At 47.4% G+C, this 23726-nt stretch overlaps 1 protein-coding gene across 1 annotated transcript in view; it reads left to right on the top strand.

Annotated features, from left to right (window-relative positions):
• Window positions 1-20995, top strand: part of LOC144143303 (DNA (cytosine-5)-methyltransferase 3B-like) — a 206145-nt gene extending 185150 nt beyond the window's left edge. The window contains exons 15-16 of the mRNA XM_077675075.1: window positions 9996-10114; window positions 19234-20995. Of these exons, the coding sequence (XP_077531201.1) occupies window positions 9996-10114; window positions 19234-19387 (273 nt within the window). The 3' untranslated portion in view covers window positions 19388-20995. The remainder of the gene's footprint in view (window positions 1-9995; window positions 10115-19233) is intronic.
• Window positions 20996-23726: the final 2731 nt, after the last annotated feature.

The following is a 23726-nucleotide window of genomic DNA, read 5'->3' as shown; positions in this document are numbered from 1 at the left end:
ATTGACGACATTCTTGTCTTCGCTCGCGACAAGAAAGAGCACGATGCCCGTTTAAAGAAGTCTTCTGTCATCTCTCCAAAGCCGGAATAACTCTAAATGAAGACAAGTGCTGCTTTGGTGTGTCCAAAGTGCCTTTCATAGGTGTGGTTCTCTCAGATGATGGCATCAGACCCGAGTCAGAAAAGTTGGAGGCTATCCAGACTCTTGAACCGCTCAAGAACATCGCCGAAATTCGTCGACTTCTCGGGATGGTGAACCACCTAGCTAGGTTCCTCCCTTACATCCTCGAGAGTGCGGCATCCCTGCGTGCTCTTCTAAGCAAGCAAACGGCTGGTCTTGGCACCACGAACAAGAGGCAGCCTTCAGCAAGATCAAGCAGCTGCGGATGCTTGATCTTGGCAGCAGATAGGTGCGTGGCTAAATATCACCCATCCTACGCCACCACGATTTCGGCGGATGCCAGTTCTTTCAGACTTGGAGCGGTCTTACTTCAAACGCAGCCGTCAGGGGAACGTCGACCAGTGGCTTTTGCTTCTCGCTCCATGAGCTTCACGGAACAGAGGTATAGTCAGACAGAGAAGGAAGCTCTGGCGGTGACATGGGCAACGTGCAGGTTGGATGAGTTCGTACGGGGCATAAACTTTGCCGTGGAAACAAATTATCAACCACTAGTCACTCTGTTTAGCAAAATTCAACTGGATAGGTTCCCTCTTCGTGCTCAAAGACTGCGCCTCAAGCTCATGCTTTACCAGTTCACCATGCAGTTTGTACCAGGCTAACTACTAGCAACTGCTGATCCTCTCTCAAGGATACAACCGAACGTTTCTTCTCCCCTTGACTCGGTGGAGTTGTTTGCAACAGGAGGTGTTAGCAACGCGTCCCCAACTTTGCCACTGAATTCGGATGACGTCAAGAGAGCCCAAAGCACGGATGGCGTGTGCAAATCCCTTATTTCTTTGGCCCAACGTGACTGGCCGCATAAGAAGAAGCTGCCCTTGCATTTGACGAAGTATGCTGTGGTATTTAACGAGATCACAGTCTGTGACGGGCTTCTGCTCAAAGGTTCCTGTATCGTAGTTCCTACTTCCTTGAGACCAGCAGTCTTGCATCTGTTGCATGAAGGACATGAAGGTATGAACGGGCGCAAAGTGAAAGCCAGAGATTCGGTGTGGTGGCCGGGGACTGCAAAATACTTCGGGTCCATGGTAGCCCGATGCGAACAGTGTGCAAGCAATAGGATTATTCCAGCCCAGCCACTTATTTCCATACCATTACCGGGCCGCCCATGGGAGGTTCTGGGCATGGATCTCTTACATAGCAAAGGACAAGCGTTTTGCTTTTAGTGGAATATTACTCCCGCTACCCTGAGGTTATTACCCTATGGTCGTCCACAGCTTCTACAGTCGTCGAGGTGCTCAAGCGCATATTTGCTCGACATGGTATCCCAGAAGTTGTGAGATCGGATAACAGGCCACCTTTTCCTCCCATGAGCTCAAGGGGTTTGCCGACTCCTATGGGTTCACCGTTGGGACCAGCAGCCCGCACTTTCCTCAGTCAAACGGAGAGGCTGAAAGGATGGGCCGTACAGTGAAGGAACTGTTTGTCAAATCGAGTGACCCACATCTAGCTTTACTCAGCTACAGAGATACCCCGGGCGTGAATGGCTTCAGCGCAGCTCAACTCCTAATGGGGAGGCAACTCAAAACTCGCTTACTGAAGATGAAACAGTTGCTGCAACCATACTGGCTGGCTAGAGACACAGTAGCCACAAGGGACACATCTTACAAGATGAAAAGTGAGTGCAACTTCAACCAGCAATATCAAGCTAGGCCACTGCCTCTGCTGGAGGCGGGAGAACGAGTGTGGGTTCGACCTGAAGGAGTTCGAGCTGCAGTGTTAAGTGAGGGCCAACGACCTCGCTGTTATATTGTAGAGACTGATCAAGGTGCAGTACTGCAGCGTAATCGGTGACACCTGTCGGGTTTCTCAGCCGAATCAAACAGACCCTGTAATTCCTATGGACACAATGCAGAAACACAATGCAAATTCAACAGTGGAGATACCGAACGATGCACCGAACGTAGCAACAGACATCGGCAGTGACCATCGAGATAATGGGGTTATGAGAACGCGTAGGGTCGCCGTTTAGTTCCACAAGCCCATCTCAACTTGTAAGGCTATACAAGTTCTTAAAGGAAGGAGGTGTTGTGGGGTCACCTGGTTTCAGCCAGCTGTCTGGTGGCGCCACCCTCACGGAAGACACAGGGGTGCGTTCCCGAATAAAGTACTTTTTGTTGTGACGCTGACGGATGTGGTGATGTCTGCGCTGGCCCCGACGAGAACAGTTTCGGGGTCAACTTAAACACAACAGCTGGCGGTCCCGGCAGCTCCAGACTTAGTGGGTGACGTCGGATGTAAGGCGCGGCCAGTACTACCTCGCGTTGATTTTTCCAATTGTGCGAGCTGTGCCGAGATGCCCGGAAGACGGGTCGTCGTGGCACGCTCCCAAAATTTTGCCAGGAAGATCTGCCGGGATGACAAGAAGGTAATTCATTCTGGGCCACCCGCCGCGGTGGCTCAGTGGTTAAGGCGTTGCGCTGCTGAGCACGAGGTCGCGGGTTCGATTCCCGGCCGCGGCGGCTGCTTTTGTGATGGAGGCGAAAAGCAAAAACGCCCGTGTGTACGAGATTTCGGCGCACGTTAAAGATCCCCAGGTGGTCAAAATAATCCGGAGCCCTCCACTATGGCGCGCCTCATCGCCTGTGTTGCATCGGCGCGTTAAACCCTTCAATCAAATCAATTCAATCAATCATTCTCGTTCCGGGCCTGAAATTGTTCTTCACGAGGACGGGGTTTTTCAGGCTGAATGCTGTTAAGTTTCGTTTGAAGGCACTAGGCACGGCTACATTGCGTCCTTCCAGGCAGTCGATCCTGACGTGTAACTCCGGGTCGGCACGCTGTTGGGCGGCTCGATCGCTCACCGTCACGACTCCGAAGAACGCGCTCTCGGCATCAGAGTCTTGAGGTAGTGGTTAGACGGGGGCACGGGACAGATAGTCGGCGTCAGAGTGTTTCCTGGCGGATTTATGGACAATTGTAACGTCGAATTTCTGGAGGCGCAACCTCCATCGCCCAGGGCGACAAGGGGGCCTTTAAAATTGGCGAGCCAACACAGGTGCATGGTGGTCTGTCACAACCTTGAACGGTCTCCCATACACGTGTAGGGAAAATTTTGAAATGGCCCATATGATAGCCAGGCACTCTTCTTCGGAGGGAGAGTAGTTTTTCGTCTCCTTCGACAGACAAACGGCTGGTATAGGCGATTACCTTTTCGCAACCGCTTTGCTTTTGGACGAGGACGGCACCCAAACCTATACCACTGGCGTCCGTGTGCATTTCCGTTTCGGTGTTTTCGTCGAAATGAGCGAGCACGGACGAGCTTTGCCGGCGTTTTCGCTGCTCGCAGAATGCTTTTTCTTGGTCGTTTTCCCAGCCAAACGGTGTGTTATCTTTCGTCAAGCGTGTGAGTGGCTCTGCAATTCGTGCGAAGTTTGGGACGAAGCGCCTGTAGTATGCGCACAGTCCGAGAAATCTTCGCACGCTCTTCTCGTCTTTCGGCCTAGGGAAGTTTGCAAAGGCTGAAGTTTTTGCCGGGTCAGGTAGGACTCCCGCTGCGTCGATGACGTGGCCCAACAACTTCAATTCCTCATACGCGAAACGGCACTTTTCAGGCTTAAGCGTTTACCCCGACGTACGAATGGCCTCGAGTACAGACTCCAACTTTGCAAGGTGTTCATCGAAAGTCCGGGCGAATACCACAACGTCGTCCAGGTATACGAGGCAAGTGCGCCACTTGAGGCCAGCTAGCACAGTGTCCTTGACTCTTTGAAACGTTACTGGCGCCGTGCACAGCCCAAACGTCACCACCTTGAACTCGTATAGGCCGTCCGGGGTTAAAAATGCAGTCTTCTCTCTGTCTCTCTCGTGCGCTTCAATTTGCCAGTAGCCGGTCTTCAGATCCATCGATGAGAAGTACTTGGCATGGCAGAGGTGGTCGAGGGTGTCGTCGATTCGTGGCAAGGGGTACATGTCGTTTTTGGTGATTTTGTTGATTTGTTGAGTCAACGCAGAACCTTAAAGTGCCGTCTTTTTTTTACGAGTACGACGGGCGCAGCCCAGGGTTTTTGGATGGCTGTATAATGTCGTCGCCGAGCATGTCGTCTACTTGAGTCCAGATGGCTTCCCACTCGTGTGAAGAGACGCGGTACGGTGACTGTGGGTAGATTGGGCTCCATCTTCGGTTGTAATTCGTTGCTTCGCTAGGGCTGTCTGAAGTAATTTTGAACTTGAAAAACAACAATCGGCGTGGCGACACAGGAAATCCAGTAATCTGTCCCGATGTTCTTGTGGCAGCGCCGGGTTCATGTCGAAAGGATGCGGCAGCTTGGAAGCATCTGCGCGTGCGCGTTCAAAATTGGTGACCGCGATCACTTGACTCGCTTCTTGCGTTTGTTCGAGGAACGCAATTGCAGCGCCCTTTTTGAGATACTGGAACTCCTCGGTGAAATTGGTAACTAAAACGTTGGTTTTGCATTCCTTAAAGCGCGTAATTCCTCTTGCGACGGAGACACCGTGGTTGAGAAGCAACCTTTGCTCACTCTCAATGATAGCGTCGATGTCAGGAGCAGCATTCTCACAGTAGGCGGTGATCATCAAGCTTGCGCGGTGTGGCAGGGTTACGTGATCCATGGCCATCCTTACAGCAGCACAGTGATCGGGGTTCGGTTGCGGCGTCTTGAGTGATTGGAGGAAAACGTTATCGACGTTATCGAGAGGAAAACGTTATCGTCTGCAGATCAATTATTGCGCCGTTGTCCGTCGAAAAATCCATTCCGAGAATTACGTCGCGGGAGCAGTTAAGCAAAGTGACAAACTCGGCAGGGACGTAGTGCCGCCTATGGTGACGCGTGATGTGCATGTTCCACTTGGACATACGAAATGGCGTCGTGCTGTGCGTAAATGCGGACCCTCCCATCTTGTCGTAACTTTGGTCAGCTTAGACGCGCATGACCCCCCCACTACCGAGTAGTCGGCTCCCGTGTCGATGAGGGCGACTACCTCAAAGCCGTCGATGGACAACTGAACGTCGGACGCCGCCTTCCTCTAGTTCCGGGTGCGTCGGGGCGTCGCATCTCGACTTGTGCGTGTTGAAGGTCGGGCACTGTGCGACGTCGTTGTCGTCGTCTTAGCGGTTTCTCGGTCATGTTTTGTACGTGCCGCGCAGCGTAGCTGTCGTCGTGTTCGGGAGTCTCCTTAGGGTTCCGCCGGGTCATCGGGATGAGGGCATGGCCTAAATCGCAGTCTTCGGCGCGCCCTTGCGTCGTTGGAGGGTTTTCGTTTTTCGGACGTTGTGCAACTTCAGCTTCAGGAGTTGCTTCCTTGAGTTTCCCCCGCCTGGGCTGGGGGAACTTCCACGGAGAACTCAGCATTGCTAAGGCGGTTCGGCAACTGGTATGAGTAGGGCGATGGCGAACAGCCCGCTTGATGGCGCTGTAAACACGGCTTTGTAAACATGGCGGATGCTTTTTGCACAGGCCGCTTGAGCTCCTTAATAACATGGCTGCCCTCGCACGGCGGCCGCCGGCTCGCTGCTCCACGGCCGGACTCGACTCTCCTTCCGCGCGCGAAAGGAGCGTCGAGTTCGGCCGTGGCTGCTCCTGCTGGTTCCTGGCTGGCACGCTGGGCGCGTGTTTACTTGCGCCGCGCTAGTGAAGTGATGTTACTCCAGGTGACCAGATGGCCTCGACTGGCACAGACCACAGTAAGCAGCAAGTGAGAACAAATCGTTTATTGACATCCGCAAGTTTACAGAGGCCAGGACATCATTTCATTTCGATCGCTGCAGTTGTACGTCACTTTCGTGACAACATTTTTTTTGCCATAACTCGTTCACTTGCGCTAAGATTTCGAACGAAGGGTACAAATGAGGTATTGACGGCGACAACGGTTTCCTTTGCACCGTCTTTCTAGCGGAATGCATAACACTCACCTTCTATTGGAAGAATCAAATATTCTGGCCTCGACAGCTGTCTTCCGATGCAGAATTTCCCACATTTGTCACTCCCAAGCACTCAATACCCGTGTTTTGTCGGTCCTCTCAACAACTGATGGACGAAAAAGCACATAACAGCAATAACAGTCACGAAACCAGTGCTCCGCTCACATGGAAACGATGGGCCGTTGCAGCAGTTTCAATTTGAATTGGCGGCTTTGTGGTTGCGAATTCAGAAACGAGTTGGTGCACCAGTCGGCTGTTCGTAAAAAGTTGCGTACATTTTTGCTCAATGGATGTTTGATGCGGAACTTGTTAATAGTATTTTTAAATAACACATTGTAAGCGAACTGTGTGGGCTCTTTGAGTCACGGAATGAATGTTTTGTATCCTATACCAAAAGTAACCTTTTTCTTGCGCCGTCTGCTGGGCTTGATGGTCGAAAACAGCGCTGTAGGTTGGTCCCGTGGGGCGTCGATTTTTACGCCGGCTATAGGGAAACCAGGGAACGTCCAAGCTTGAGAGGCCTGGTATTATTGTCGGACGTTCGCCACACGTCGGTCTTCCTTGGGGCGGCCGACGGAGCAAGATAAACAGGAGCGCCGACGTCGCTCTCTCCTGCGAGCTCTTAATGTCCATAACTCGCGGAGCGCAATGTAGATGGTGCAGCGAATGGTCCGGCGGCTAAGCGGCTGGCGTTCCCCGTGCACCGGTGGGCGCGTTGGCGGAACGCATTCCGTCGGCTTTTGTCGTCTGCTTCGGCGACGGTAGTTTTGGGCACGGAGTGCTTTGGGCCTACGTTGGCGCCGCTTCGCGTTCACTGCGCTCCTCCTTCGCACAGTTTGATTAACTTGTTCGACAGCACCTTCTGGGTAACCCGAACCCGAAGTAATTGAGTGGTCGTACGACACGGCAAACATGCGTTAAGGATTGGTTTGCATGGCGGGAAAACAAAATGTAGAGCGCACATATGGACATATGGCTGATATACAAACACTGCCTTTTGCGCAGTGCTTGCCGAAAATGTCACTTCGCTTTGTGAATTTGTGAGCACCCATTCGGCAGTTTTTTGACAGGTTTTACAAAAGGCGGAAGGAGCAACTGGTTCTGATCACTAGCGATTATAAAAGTTGCCTCAGCTTTCTCGCCGTTCTCCAACTTACGTCCAAAACTGAGTGTGCCTAGAACACGGACCGGCACTCACACGCTCATCAGAAAATAACAGAAACGCGATCACATCACTCGCGACTGCCCGCGACGTAGCAATCTGCTCAAGATCGAGGCCCTGACAGTGCGATCTTTTCACAAGCCTTCATTTCGCAATATTTGAATTCGTCCGGACCCTATATCTCTGTGGTGATGACTCGCCAAAAGAAAAGGTTTGACGAGCCGGCTGTTTTGCTGGTCAGCTGCATAAAGAAAAAAAAAAACGCCGGGAACCCTCGTAGGCCCAAAATTGCAGCCATACAAATCGCAGCATTTTATTTGGAGTCCACGGCGTTATCGACGAGATAACACGACCATAGAGCGACAGTGAACATCGGGCGGTAAGTTGCGGTATGAGTAACAATAAATGTTGCGTTTGATATTCTTGGGTGTCTTATCAAGATGACAGAGTTTTTGTACACTTATTACAACAGGGCAGCCGTCCGATTCAGTCATTGGCACAGAAGTGTGTGTCTCATTGCCATTTGCCGATGGAGACTCCGGGCGACCCTTGTAAGCATTGTTCGTGCGCAGAAGCGGGATAAATAATTAAGCACGCGGTCGGAGAGCGGGCCAACAACAGAGGGTAATTTTTGCGCTGCATCGATTTGTCGTAAGCAGAATCACCCTAGGCTGCATATTGGGGCGTTTCATATTACTCTTACTCATTCTTTGGTGATTCTAAAGTCGTCGTCGTTCAGTTGCGTCTTACATCTGCTGGGTTAGTACAATATGTTTAGCGGGTCTTCATAATGTCAGAATAAACGCTCCCCGATAGGGAATAAGCGATCGCCATGTATGCGGTGGCATGCGATTATCTGCGCCGTCTATTCCGGCTGCGCACAGGTGTTTATATTCCGCGCGTGCAGGCATTCCTCCTGCATAGTAGGACAGGCATACGACTGACGTCGTTGTGAAACAAACGACGCCTCTGGGGAGAGCGAAGAAGGGAAAAGCCATGTACAGAGGCACAGCGACGAGAGGGCAAACGAAGGAGGAAGAGAGCAAAAGGAAAGCTGTGCGGCCGGCGGCGCGTGGACATTATCGGCCCGAGAAAAAGAATTTTTCTTGGCCACAGTCGGCGCTTCTCTTTATATCTTGCTCCGTGGGGCGGCCTGTTGCATCGCAGGTGGTCGGGTCCAAACAATGGATCCCGTTTTCAACTCACTTTGTCGGAATCTGCCGTACCACTTGCAAACCAGAATGCAGTACTAGGGCTCACTGTCTGGCAGAATAGACTCAACGCACATGCTATCCACCTCCCAAGTATCATGCAGACCAAATTTTGGGCCTCCCACATTGCGTCACCATATGAGCACATGGCCCTCGGGAGTTGGATTGCCTCAAGATCACCCATGCCATTTTTCCCCCACGCGTCACGTACTGCCTACCATACCTCACAATAACCCGCACTGAACTGTCACAAACCGAGGCCATACAACGCGCACTCTATCGCCGTATACCACAGCTACGCCCAGTGCTGCATCCGACGCCCTCCTCCACGCGGGCACCTTCAACACACCATGGCAGCTTATAGAATCTCACTGACTGCCCCTTTTATCCCGCCTTGCCCGAACACGCAGCGGCAGAACAGTCCTATCCCCACTCAATGAACCCGGCCGTCCACCACTCCCAACCCACCTTAACCCCTACATAATATCGCGCCGTTCTCTATCCCCTCCTCATGCAACATGCACTCCCTGTTACGCCCACCATCGCCTGGCGCGAGCACAATACCATTCGAAACACGCCCCCCTTCTCAGATACAGTATACGTGAGCCACCACCTGGACTTTCCATCCTGGCAAGGTGAAGGAAGCAGCAGCCGCCCTGGTCACCAGTCTCCACCCATCCCCTACCCTCGCAATAACGGATTCACAAACAGTCGTTACAAATTTTTTCAGGAGCATCGCTTTGCTCCTCGCTCACAAAATTCTCTGCTCCTACCTTTCTCCTTAGCGCACCATCTCCTTTTTGTGCACTGCTGGCAGTATGGGCTTCGGCAGCGCGGAGAAGGTCCTTCAAGCGGCCCATGATTTGATACACCAGATCCCTCAACAAGGCCCCTTCTTCATTTCCCAACCCCCTCTTCACCTGAAGCAACTGCGCACCTTCTGCAAAATCACTCACCATCACAGGCTGTCGCACACCACCCTTCCACCTCTCCAGCCCTCATTGTCCCTCATGGAATCAGTTCTCTGGATAATAATCCAAACCGGCCTCTTCTCCACTCGAGCCATCGATCATTCAACATCCCTGTTCCTCACATCACCATCCCTCTTTCCACCCCCACATGGGCACATATGAAGACGCCCCCACACCATCTGGCAGTGTTATGCCCTGTTTTTTATTCCGCGACCCAACCTCCCTACCCGTCTGTGTGCCCTCACGAGCTTATGCTGCCAGTCCCAGTGCGCTCCTGTCCACTATGCTCAGGCCCACAAAGCTGCCTTTAAGGTTGAACAGTGCACAGCCCTAGCCAGAATAAAACTTCTCTCTCTCTCTCTCTCTCTCTGTAAGACCATTAGATGTCCTATACACCCAATAAAAAAATGAGTAAGACTAATAGCTGTTTTTATTGGATTTGTGGTAGAATTTTTTTTTTGAATTTTTGCATGGCACTTCACAAGTCACTAATCCAAGAGTAAATACGTGCTGGCACCAGCTAGTCCCAGCAGGGGTGTGAGTACACAAAATGTATTGTTGCAGAGACATTTAAAACTGTGTAATTCTTGCAGGTTGAGAAGATTCGGACTGTGACCACAAATCCCAACTCCCTCCGGGCAACAAAGAATGGAGTCTTGCCTGTTCTGATGGGCGGCCAGAGGGACGTTCTTTGGACCACCGAGTTGGAAGAGTAAGAGTGGTTCATAAACTCTCACCACTGGCGTATCTCACAGTTCTAACATGTTTGAAATGCAAGCATTGCTTGTTATTTTTCACCATTCAGAAGCTGTGCCTCCTTCGGCCACATTCGCATTTAGGCTTCCTTTTTTATGCTCTTTTATGGTCTTTATGGTCTTGTGCTCACAATATAATGACTGCATTCCCTCCAAAGGAAAAACGTAGCACAATATAACCTGAGTAGAAAGACTAAGTGCGATTCATTAACTCTCACTACTGGTATGTGTCGCAGTTCTAACTAAAGGAAAATGCATGCGTTGCATGTTTTTTCACTATTCAGAAGCTAAGCCTTCTTTCGGCAACATTTGTATCAGGCTTCGTTCGTTTGCAACCCATTAGTAAATGCTCTTGCGTTAACTACATACTCCACTCCCTCCAAGGGAACAATATTATATATGACAAAGTACCGTATCGAGAGTTGGTGTGAATTCCTCGTGTAAAGCAGAGAATCAGAGAAAGACTAAGGAAAGACAGAATATGATTGTGCTGACAAGACAGCGGTTGCATGTCATGTTCTTTTTAAGTCCTTGCATGTTTGGGTTGTTTTAGGGATATATAAAGTATATTTACACAGCATGTAACGCCATCCTATCTTGTAGGGCACAATTACACTTCGATCCTTTTTTGTACAAAGTGTTACCTGTGACAATCAAAGTGAGTGGCATCGCTGGTTGGCAAAACCACACAGTGCAGCAGATCCCGCAATTATTGTTGGTGCACGTCACATAAACCTAAGACACCTGTACAAAGGTCTTGCTGCTAGTTTAATATATCTAAATGACTCTGGTAGTCCACAGTGCCACAATTTTCTTTCCTGCTGTTGCTTCAGCTCGTTAAACCCTATTTGTCAAACCCCGCAGTAACAAAACCACCAAGGAAAGCCTAAAATGCGCTTTTGCAAGACTTTTGTTGCTATGACAATCTGTCAAATGGCGGGAAAATCTCCTGCAAATGAATGTGCATTTTTTGAAGTTGGTTATATTACCTTGCCAGCCTTGCCTTGCGGCAACTTTACAGCTCAGCTCTCACACTACAAGAAGTGGCTTATTGCTGGTTGTCGTGTGCACCTTAGAATGATTGAATGGCATACAAAATACAAGACATCCCACAGGTGTTCTTCTCTGCCTGTTTTTCTCCTTGGTCTTTGGCAGCGGGCATGCGAGCGAATTTCAGCTTCTGTTGACGGACATTGCTAAATTTGCCAGACGTTGGCACCTCACTTTTCCAGTGCTATTCACAAAACCAAATGAGCGCCGGTTTATTGAAGTCCAGAAAGGCCAAAGCCATCACATTTTTGTTTTTGGCACATTCGCAATAATATGTGTCACCTGGATATGGCACCTGGAGTAGAGAGTGAGGAGCCTGCGCTTCCAGATTGGTTGAGTATATGCACCCCTCCTCCGCTTAGGCAACTGACTTGGGCAATGATGGCTGCTTTATGTTGTAGCGATACAAACTTGAACTTTCAGGCTTGTAGAGGCACCTCACTGAGAGCGAACATGCCGGTCGTCACACACACCGAAAAATGCAATGAGCGCAAGTTCCGCTGATTTTACTTTGTGCTAGTTTCTGCAGGTTTCCTGTTTCATACAGTGATATTTTAAAGAAATTTTCACTCATGAATACCCTTCTCAATAAGTCCCTTGGCCCACTCACTGCTTGCGAAGTTCAAGTAGCGGGCGACAAACGTATCTGACCATTCACCTCCGGAGGAAGCCACTCAGCTCTCATTGCTCTATTGTTTGTTGATTCCCCCAAGTATAATGTTGACTCGTCCAACATACGTCTATCATGGAATGTTCGTGAAATTTATGACACATTGGATTGTCCACGGTAGTGATTGACTCTTTAGTATAATATTGCCGCGTGCTCGCCAATAGCCTCAGAGCAAAGCTCGTCTCACAGGCGCACGCGGGCGTTGCCGCGACGCACGAACCATCGGTTATACACCAGGCCACCCCTCGCATGATCACCAAGTGGTCTGGACCGCAACGCGTGGAACGGAGGTTGACGAGGGCGCTGGGCGCGTGGGTTGGGTGTGCGACGCCGAGCAGCGAGCAAAGTCACTTTTTTTGTTCTCTTGTCTGCGAGTGCAAGTGCGCCCCAAATAAATCAGTTTCATTACGCTTATTCGTCTTTATCTACTTGACAATATTGGCAAGTGTAACTGGCGTGCTCTCAGGTAAGAGTGCTCTGCTCAATTGTGCAAGCGCACAAAACCGGTTTACATAGTAGTCTACAACCGCACCGTGGCTGCATAAACAGCATTTCGTAAACTTTAGAACAGTGGATTTACAGTCAGCCCCAAGCATCTGCTCGCTTCACAACGGTTTGTGACACACATCTGGCGCTTATACAGGATGAATGTATCAGAGTAACTTCACGACAGAAACATTAATACCCTCATAAATACACCTCATTTGCGAGTAGTGCCTGTTCCACATAAACGTACCTTTTTGCTACGCATGCAAATGGTAAATCTCAGCCTTGAAACTTGAATGACTGCTTTCGAAATGAGCCAAAAGGGGCTTATCAGTGGCGTCCCTACAGGTCGCGCTCACGGCATGTAGCACTGCATAGGACTTTATGGAGCCTTCATATTCTGAAATAAGTGTGTTTACCTTCCCCTGATAAAGTGACTTCTTTGCAGTGCATTTGTGAAAGGAGGTGAACCCCAACTTAAAGATGGTTGGTGTGGAGCAGCGCGACTGGAAAGGATAGCTACGTATTAGGAGAGAATTTTGCGAGTTTATGTGTCATTTCTATTTTAGGGAGCCTAGACTCTGCAAATAAATTTGTGTCCCCTGTTTTCTCACGCGTATGTATTAGCATATGCAATGTGTAATGTTGTCTCACCCGACTCAGAGGAATGGTAACCCGTTCCTCCTCTTACATACCATGCATTTATTTTCAATGAAAAAGCCCCAGACTACTAATAGCCAGAAAACTCAAAACAAAGCACAAGGAGCTCCCACCCTAAAGTACTAACCAATGCAATTAGCAATATACAGCTCAAACCACTAAAATTTCTACCAAGAGCTAAACAAGCAATCTCTACTACAACTTCGTGTCCCTGTTCGACAGGCCTACCCCTGTCGCCGGCATTATCAGGCAGAGCAGCCACGTAACTGTGATGTTGTGGTGCCATGGTTATTTGGTGTGGAGCCAGTTGTGCCAGCGTAGCTTCATGCGGGAATTCCATTCAAGTCAATTCAATTTATGGTTCTTTGTGGCGCTACAAAACATACACAAAAAATTGTTTGGACCAGTGGCTAGTGGAGCCAGTGGCTAGTAGAGGGTTTAATAAGAAAATGCAAAAATTACAAACAACACATGTCAGTAAACATGGTTGACAGTAAAGATAAAAAAAACGTTAAAGGCACTCTAAAACTTGTTAGACTACAGATTTCTTTAATCAATAGAATTATCTGCCAATGAAACAAACAAGAGTACATTGAATTTTTACCAGCAATATACAATGCAATTGCACGTTTACTTTAGCATCGTTAATTGACTGATTGTGGGGTTTAACGCGACGACGCAACGGAGGCGATGAGCAGCGCCGTAGTGGACGGCTCCGGATTAATTTCGACCACCTGAGGATTTTTAACGTGCGCCAAAATCTCGCACAGACAGGTGTTTTTGCTTTTCGCCTCCACCAGAAAAGCGGCCGCCGCGGCCGGGAATCGAACCCGCGACCTCGTGCTCAGCACCGCAACGACTTAGCCACTGAGCCACCGCGGCGGGTCATCGTTAATACCACAATCACATCAGGTCAGTCAGCTTACAATGAATACATCATATCAAAACGCAAGAATCACATAATACCAATACGTTATCACATTGTATAAGAGGTATCACATCATTCAATAATGGGGGTATAAGCATGGGAGTATGTACAAATAATAGCTGCAAGCATGTATTCAAAGTGCGTCATTCATTGTACCGTAGTGCATTTTTTGCAGCACAAAAATTGTTAGCAACTTTTACGTCATGCGGCATGCTGTTCCAGATCTCTACAGTAGTAAATTCCAACATATGTTCACCGTAAAGGTTTCCTTTTTGCAGCTAAGTTGAAATATCCGAAGGCCCCGTGTTGCAAGTGCAGGAGTATTAGGTGTACATACATCAAACGGAAGCTTCTTTTTGATTAGGTTGGGGATGCATTCAGCAATTTTTTTTGTTGCGAAGGAGACGAAATGGTAGGCCGCATTTTTCAGTAAACAGCGCCTTTTTTTCTCTGTTTTTCGACCACGCAATGGGTTCTTCAAAAACCAGCACACAGTCCTGTGAGCTGCAGTGTTTTGCTAGGTGCCTGTGTGGATTTCCTTTTAACGAACGCTGGTGCTCCGACAACCTGGTGTTCAGGCACCTCCAAGTTTGTCCAACGTATATATGTTTACACCGGAGTGGCAACATATACAAGACACGCGTTGCACAATTAATAAACGGCTCTGAATGATTTATCGGGCACACATTTGTCTGAGCTTGTATACCGGGAAGGTAATCTTCGGCGAACCGTACTGCACAGTTTTCCTAATGTATTTGGGGCCGAGAACACCACGTCAACAGCGTACCTTTTTGCCACCTTTTTTAAGTTAAAGGACAGCCGGCGCTTATACGGCATCACAACGGGGTATCTTTTTCTTTGCTTTGGCGGCTGCGTCGCGGAAGCTGCCGAATCTTTGCGTTTTGTTCATTTAACTAGCTTCTGCATTACCATGAGGATAACATTGACAAAGTAGCCTGCCATCCGCAGTCTACTTATCTGTGTCGAGAAGCTGTTCTTGAACTGATGTTCACATGACTTTGAACGTGCTGGGAATAGTGAAAAAAAAACGATCCCATTTTTTATTACCTTGGAATGAGCCGATTTGATGTTTAGGACGGGTTTTTTCAGATCTGGGACGGTAACACCAGCATATCTGACATTTATTGAAAGTTATTTATAAATTCAAAAACTGCAGTTTTTTTAATTTTGACAGCTCAAGTGTGAACTGCAGTCCGAAATCACACTAATTGAACAAATTTAAAAGGCCTTCGGCATGCAGTTCTCCATTATCAAAAATAATTAGAAAACCATCTACATAACAACAAACATTTTTGCCAAGCCGCATACATTTCTTTCAACATTTCTGTCAACCCTACCTAGGAATATATTACTAAGCATAGGAGCCACCTTTGAGCCAATACACACCAGTCGTTTTTCAACGAAAAAACAATTTTGCCACTCCATAAATGTTCATTTAGTATAGAATTCTAGGATCTCCATGAAGCTGCTGACTGTTATGCTATCATGCCATCCGCGCCGTCACCTGGCAAAGCACTGCAGCTCACACAGCTGTGGGCTGGTTTTTGAAAAAACCACTCTGTGGTCGACATACTGAGATAAAATAACAAGGGAAATAATCGAGGCCTTTCAAATAAGACGATCTGCCAACCGATGTATAAGTGTGCCCTCGGTAGCGCTGCATGAGCGTGAATACGCTTATCTGAGTGACACCCTGGCATGACCACGTAAAGCAATAGATTACACTTTTGCAGACCGATGAGCGATTGCGTTTTTCTTTCTGTTTATTCGTTGTAATAATTTACCGCCACGTGGGAGACTGATTTATGTATATTGTTACTGTTTTCTTCGAAATGAAGCAGTTGTGAGTGCAGCGCTGTCCTTTCTACTTCTCGTTCTCTTTTTGTGCTTTGTTTTTTCCGCTCTGATTTTCAATCATGAACGATCACTAACTCGCCCAAATCGCAGTCGTCTTGATCAGTTATGGTACTAAACAGGTTCGAGGACTCTGTATTTACGTCTTCATGATAGACAACATCTGGTCTGATTTACAACAGCTTGTTACGGAATCATTTAAAATTTATATTAGTTCTGTGCCTCAGCATAAGCATTTTTGCCATAGGAAATGTGTTACCCTGCAAAAAGATTGGCAAGTGGTCCGAAATTGGTGTTTAGTAAACGCCTGCGTTTATACCTGTATCAATGTTTGTCAGCACATGATTGATTAATGTTGCCGAAAACGTTGTTATACGTGTCGGGGTAATGGTCCGGTTGCGATCGTGGTGTTATATAAGGTGTGTGTAATGCATGAAATTCTTGGAAGCTATTTCAATGTTCATATCTCAAACCATCATGACACCAGTTTTGCTGTTCTTAGTTAAAAAAGACATGATTAGTTCAATTTCGTCGATAAACCCGGTAAGGCTTGAATTCAGAGGTCGGTAGACAACGCCCACTACGAGCCCGCATTTAAGTTTCAAGATAATGCTTCAAGTGCGGGTTACCAACCAGAAACTGATATCATACTGTATTGTAGACTGTCTCTAATGAACAATGCCAAACCACCCCCACAGAACTGTGAGTACTGCACTGGACTGGACTGGGTTACACTGAATTGAATTGAACTGAATTCCTGAACCTTAAGCTCACGAAACGTATATCCTGGCATAGCAGAGCTAAGCCACTACTAATTTTTTCGTCTATTCTGAGCCATTTATGAGTTTGCGCTATGATTTCAAACGACTCGTCTTGTTTAACGATAAAAGAAACTAGGGAGTTAGGTTTTTATTTATGCTGCAAAAGTTGCTGGGAAGAGCAAATAATTTTTTTCTGTTCTGGGGGCTAGAGTTTATGTGGCTTGTTTCGTTTGGCAGATGAGTGCTACAATTGGCAGTTATTTTTTCTAGATCTTCTTCACAGGTCATGCGGACTGCTTTTGATATTTAGCTTTCCTCATCAGTATTTTCCCATCTGAGACCCAAGCAAACTTACACTGCTTAGAGCACTTGGTTGCGATTGTCTTCTTCAGAAGAATCTTATTTTCCAGGCATAGCTGTTCGTTCACAGAGATGGGATCCGCCCCTTCAAATCCAAGTATCAATGTGTTCAGTCGTGTTTCCTTTACTGCCGACAAAATCTATCTAGGGTGGTTCAGGAGGCTAACATCGGTGGTGGTTTGGTTTGGTGGTTTTCTGGTGGTTGCCTAGCCTTTTTAACCACTTGATGTGCAATCTTAATGTCGTGACTAGACAGTCATCTAGAAGAATGCGAAGTGATTGCTTTAATGAACTTGCGAATATCATCATTGTCAGTAACAGGTTGCTCCTCCTACTGCACTGTTTCAGTTCAATTACCGGCTGTTTGGTCTCATCAAGTTATTTGCTTAGTGTTGAGTTCCCTTTCTGGCATTCAAGGACAAGGTGTTTTGCCTCTTTCAGTTCATTACGGGGGGTGATAACTTCGGTTTTGAATTCTTCAATATTTCCGTTCATGAAATCCACTCCGTCTATGATTAACGCTAGTTCTGACGGGACAAAAGCGTTAGATGAATGCAGCTCTTCTCATTTTTTAGTTCAGTCATCACGTGCAGAAAGTTGGAAGTCATGTCTGTGAAAACCTTAACTAGTGCTTCTATACTGCAAGGCGGTTTTTCAGCTGGTGTCTTTCCAAATGTGGTCAAAGTGTCACCCACATCGTGTCACCCACTTGCCATCGTGTTAGGTCGTATTTCTCACAGGCTACAGTAACACACAGGACCACAGGCTACAGCAACAGACTACAGTCAGGACACAGTAACACACTAGTTCCAGAGCACTCCAGCAGCCGTTGACAGCTGAATTACATTTGGCAGTAAAACTGAATACCCAACTAGGAGAAGTGAAGAAAGCGGTTTAGCCGAAGTGGCCGCCACGGCCGCCAGTACCACTCTGAATGTGCCTTGGCCAGTGCTTCATTCCCTTAGGTAGGCGAATCCAGCACCTCCAGTCATTAGTTGGCCGCAGTAAAAGGCACGTGTCCCTATGATGGTGTTTGATGCGAATTTGCGTAGATTCCGATGATTTCTCGCAGTGTTGATGGTTTCGTACCGCAAGCCTGCAACGAGTGAAGACAGCGGTTTAGCCGAGGTGGCCACCATGGCTGACGGTACCACTCTGAATGTGTGGATGGGAATTGTGCGGATGGCATAATTAAGTATTGCGCCACACATCCCAGCAAGAGCCCTGTGTGGCCACCCCAGTCGTAGCCATACAGCAGGAGGCTGCCCCAGGCCTGAAGACTCTCGCTGTGCAGCAGGAGGCACCAGGGAGGATCTGGAAGCATCGGCTTGTGGGGACCGTTTATACATTAAATATTTTATTTATTTATTTATTTATTTATTTACATACCTACTTCACCTGTTGGGCATTATAGTATAGAAGACAAATAATCGATATAAAATACAAGATTGCACACTCTTATAAAGTTTGAAGGGAAAAATCAATTGTAGGAATTGTTGTAAGGTTAAATTAGTAAGCCACACACTTCAGACCATAGCTTGGTGACCATAAATATAGAATGCACAAGCCCGGCCACCATAGCTATGGCTGTAGTGCATATGTTACTGTTTCGAATAGGAAACCGGAAACAATCTGCTGTCGGCTTGCTCTCATCCAACTTCGCGTGGCGCAGCTAATGGCCTAGCTGTGTCCCCCGGGCTTGCTTTTTTAAGCCTGTCTGCATCACGTACTGCCTGGTGCTGCTGTGACCTCGCGTGCACTTCTCTACCTGCTTGTCCGAGGCTTAAATTCTCTCTCCCAGTAGGGCTCACGTTTTTGAATTGGCTGTTCTGTTTCAACCCAAAACTTTATTTCCCCATATGCCGCTACCTCCCATGTGTTCATTAGGGCTTTTCCCAGTTGATCCATTTCTTGGTGGGAAAATATATAGTGTTTCCCTTCTTCTTTTCTGTTCATCGGGTTATAGGTGCCTCGTGATCTCTATTTCTATTGGGGATTTCCCCCTTAACCATGAAGCCATAATGATGCTGCCATTGCCTACCACGGAATTTGTCTTGATGCACGTGAAAAGCGAGAACACCGTCTTTGAACTTATTTCCAGGACTTGCTAAAACAAACCATCAGTCGAGCTGCTGCTGGGAAAGATCTCCAGTACTGCATAGCTTTTCCCCAGGTGCGCCTAGCTTCAGTGCATTGAGCCCCGTGCAAATACGTTGTTCGCAATGGCCAGGAGACACTGGCTGCTGCACAGGTGTTCGTGATTGATTGCAAGGTTCGTCTCTGCAGGGTGTTTGGCTTCCCCAGGCACTACACGGATGTGGGGAACATATCCCTGGGCAAGCGAAGGCAGCTGCTGGGCAAGGCATGGAGCGTTCCAGTCATATGCCACATCCTGCGCCCACTGCGCAGTTTTTTCAAGCTGAGGGATGGCGGCCATTAAGCTCTGTGCCGTCTCAGCGATTCTGGACACACATATTTTGCGAGACCAGCTTTGCACACCCGATGAGCCTGCAAACTTCTAAATAACACTTATACCATACATAAACAGGGATGGGGCCGAATAATGGTCCCCACTTTGATTTCGCAGTTTCATGAGAAATAAAAGGCGAGTGGAAGTTCACTTTTCTCTAAGATGACATGAGAACAGAAAAAAAGCAAGAGTAACACACAGTGCAAGCATGACGGGGAAGCTTCCTGTTCCGGCTTTGCAGTGTATTGCAATACCCGTGGCTTTTGTAATGGTGCTTAAAAATTGTATTTTTCTGTTGGAACAGAAATTGTGCTCCGTCACCCCCAGAGACAGGGCATAAAATTTAACATTTCTACCGATGTGGCCTCCCAGCTGTTGAGAATCTTGTGTTCATGTTGTGCTAAGATCTTATTTAAAAATGTCTTGGTTTGGCACTTGTTTTCATTTTTTACATCGTGGTTGTATCATCTATATAATGCCAGTCATTATATTCAGATCTAGCATTTATTCCAGGCATAAGAAACCTTGCTGCCTACATTTTTAACATATCAAACATAAAAAGTACACCGCACAAATTTGGTTGCTTCTTCGCAAAATACAGAATACATCCTGATTGTGATTTGTCTAAGTTTCTGGTAAATATTGTTACCTCTTTCTTGCTGCTTTCCCAGCATTAGTTTTATGCTTCCCTCAATTTGTTTGGCTAGTCAACCGTTTCTTTTAAAGTTGATGCTGATGAGTCACTTCCAGGCTTCCTAGGCTATAGGCACCAGTAAAGTAAGCAGTTAACCTGATTAAAGTGTTTGGTATTGTTTGGTTGCTTGCTCAATGTTTTCAGGTTCCTTTTTTGTTGTGAGCTAACGCAGTAAAACTGCCTTGGGCATGATCGCTTTGAATGTGCACAATACCTCCTTGACGGTCCAGTCCTGAGCCTACAGCAAATGGTAAATAATGTCTTATGCTCATCTTGCAATCACTGATTACTCACTGCCAACATTTTTTGTTCCTCTCAATCACGTTGCTCAAGAAACAGCACCATAAACTGGCTAGTGAAGGTTTTGAAATATAGGTGTTATGGTGCTAATTATGTACCTGAATATTTGCTCATGCTATGTGCATTACAAAGGCATAACTGCAGCAGGCTTGTTAACTGTGTACCTGTAAGCAGCTGTGTTGTTCAATGTGAAAACAAAGTTGCCTACGTCGTGGCTTTTTCAATTTATGTTCAGCCCATTGGGTGTTTTAGTTAATGTTCAGTTACTGCTATTTCCCTGCTCTCTGTGAAGAAATAAAGTTTCCACTTTCTGTGTGGGAGTGCCGTTTATTTGGCAGTATGGCAAGACCGCCACTCTTGTACATGTTCCAAGTGTGAGTTTGTGTTTAATATGTTGAGGAAGATTTATCCAATTAATGTACCACTTTCTTAACGTTTGAATGTGTACCCATGTGGGTTCAACCTTTCTATTGGTATGCGCGGTTGTACTTTTTTTTTGCAGAGATAAATCAACACACAATTGGATTTTTGTTGAAGAACTTTGTGCTTTATGTGGTTCGGTTGAGAAAGCAGCACACTCTTTACTCACCATTGCATACTCAAATTTTGCGCAATCGTGTGGAACCTTTTCTTCTTGCTGTGCTTTGAGCTTTTTATTGGATTAACAATTATTTCTTAAGTTTTTTATATTTCCTCATGAAAAGTTTCTTTGTCCTCGGAAGCTGCTGCAACAAAGGTTGCCTGTTTGTGGACGAAGTTTGGGACGAAGTTTGCCTGTTTGTGGGAGAAGTTTGTGGACACAAAAACGCTGGGTAAATGCTCTGCTATTTGTCGCCACGTTCCGAAACACCCGAGTGTCAAAACGTGTTTGGTATTTACTTAGCATGCCCCAGTTTCTGCTGTTTTATGTACAGCACACATTGTGTTAATATCGGCACAACATACATGATCAGCTTTACGGGACCCTGTGGGGTGAAAGAAGGTGTAAATGGACCCCAGATTACAGTGATAGCAAAACAAACATAACAGCTCCAGTAATTGCAATTAACAAAATTTTTTGACAGTGCGACCTAGGATTGTTAACCCATACAATGTTTTGCACTGTGAATTAAGGAATCTAGGTTTCACCAGTTTAGGCTTTCTTGCAATCGTTGTATGAAACTCTTCATGATGTAGAAGGATATTCTTTATTCAAGTTGTAAACTGTAGTCGTTCAGGAAAAGTGAGTATTCTGCATACATAGAACCTGCTTCTGTGTTGTGCGCTATGAATAAGCCACATGGAAACATGCAGGGTGCAACGTCTCTTTCTAAAAAAATATATAAGTAGCCACCAAATGTTCTTTGTTGTAGCTTTCCAAAGGAAAGAACTGCAGTTCTGCTTCTATAAGCAGTGTGTGTTCAGTACTATTCGGAAACTTCTCGAGTGTGACATCGGGTACCATGAAACGCACCCAAATTTCTCCCGCTTCTTTTGGACCGAGCAATGCTGCTTCTAAGGATTAGCGTACCGATATGGTGCTTGAAGAAGATGATTGCAATGAGTACTCATGAAGGGGTGACCGATCCGGCTCCTAGGAATGCTGAAATGGAAAAAAATGTTTGCAGCAATACACAATAGACGTATACATCTGAGTTTCTTACCCACAGAGGACAAGGAGCATGTCTTGTAGAAGGACAAAAATTGCTTACTTCAGGTCATCGGCATTACTTTTTCGTAACCCTTATCCTGTTGATTTCATTCCTTAGTAGCCTACGAGGATCTTGGCTACTCATAGGCTAGTAGCCTGGGGCCTAAGGATCCTTAAAACTGAGAAGGTCGTGTTGCATTCATTTTTTTAGTATTTCGCATAAATGTATTGAGCAGTAACTGTTGGAACTTGCGGTGACGATGCGGAAGACGCAAGCAGCGCCCGCAGCGCCAGCCCGACACTCGTTAACAATAAGGTGGAAGCGGCAAAGGCGAAACAGAAAGCTAGCCCGCCGCATAGCCCTACTAAAAATTCAAATATCTGAGTATGTAGCAAATCTTGGCAAGGAAACTGGCTGAAACAATGCGACAGTGATCAAGGCCGACTATGTGGGGGAAGACATGCAAGCTGTTACGATACCTCATCGACCCTAATGTTAGTAAAACAGCGACCAACCACACATTGATGAAGGTGCTAAACGCGCACGACGGTGATGGCAGCGGACTACTCAAGGCATTCGCAGACAAAAAGACAGTACCCAAACCCGGAGGGATATGAAGGAGCAGAAAATGAAGACCTGTACAGGCCATTTACCATGTGGAGCTATGGCTAGCTATCACAAGAGCGCCCCAGAAAACGACGCTGTAAAATACAACCTCCTGACCAACATGAGCGGTAAGACGGAGCAGACTCTCCTAGAGCGTATTAACAACATATGGGAGCGCTCGCAGCTACCGCCGGAATAGAAGGAGGCGAAGTGCGCTCCATCCCCAAGCCCGGCAATGCCTCTGCCATAGAAAACATGCGCCTCATCTCGCTAACCTTTTGCGTTGGAAAAGAGATGTAGAGGATGGTCTTGCGCAGAATACAAGCCCACTGGGAGGAAACGGCAGAAATGCCTGGAAGCATTTTCTGCTTTCGGAAGCACTTTTCCAGCAAGATATCATGCTACAACTGCAGCAATTAGTCATCAAGAGGGCTACCCGAACCGAAACAGCCCAAGGGCAATCCTAGCCCTGGACCTAAAGGGGGTATTCGACAACGTCACCCACTCCAGCATACTTACAAACCAAACTGAAGAAGACGAGGAGTGGACAAACAGGCCTACGGTTATGTCAAGAACTTTCTCGCCACAAGAACGGCTAGCATCGCGGTTGGCATCGAAATGTTAACCCAATCAAGTTCGGGGAGCGGGGCACCCCTCAGGGGGCAGTTCTGTCATCCCTGCTCCTTAATTTGGCGGTTCTATCCCTGCCCCGCATGCCAGATCAAATAGAAAGCATATGACAGCCTTTCTGTGCAGATGACATCACGATATTGTCTGACCTAGCCGGATCGGATTGGTGGATTGAAGAAACCCTCCAGCTGGCAGCGTCCACGGTCCACGAGTACGCCAAGTCATGTGGACTGAGCTGTGCACCACAGAAGTCTGAGCTGCTGGTGGTCTTGCCAGAAAGACCCCAAAAGACCCCGCCACCAACCATTTCATTCACAATGGATGGTATGGAGATCAAACCAACAGAGCAATCCCGGATCCTCGGCATCCTCCTGTAAAGCTACGGCAAGGCGCATGCTGCAGTAGGCAAAATGAAGAACAGCGCAGACAAAATTCTGTCCATGCTCCG

Source organism: Haemaphysalis longicornis, unplaced genomic scaffold (genome assembly GCF_048455015.1).
Source record: "Haemaphysalis longicornis isolate Haplotype H1 unplaced genomic scaffold, Haemaphysalis longicornis Haplotype H1 scaffold_6, whole genome shotgun sequence".
NCBI lineage: Eukaryota > Metazoa > Arthropoda > Arachnida > Ixodida > Ixodidae > Haemaphysalis > Haemaphysalis longicornis.
The sequence above is the reverse complement of the archived record's forward strand: the minus strand, read 5'-3'. Positions and strand labels throughout refer to the sequence as shown.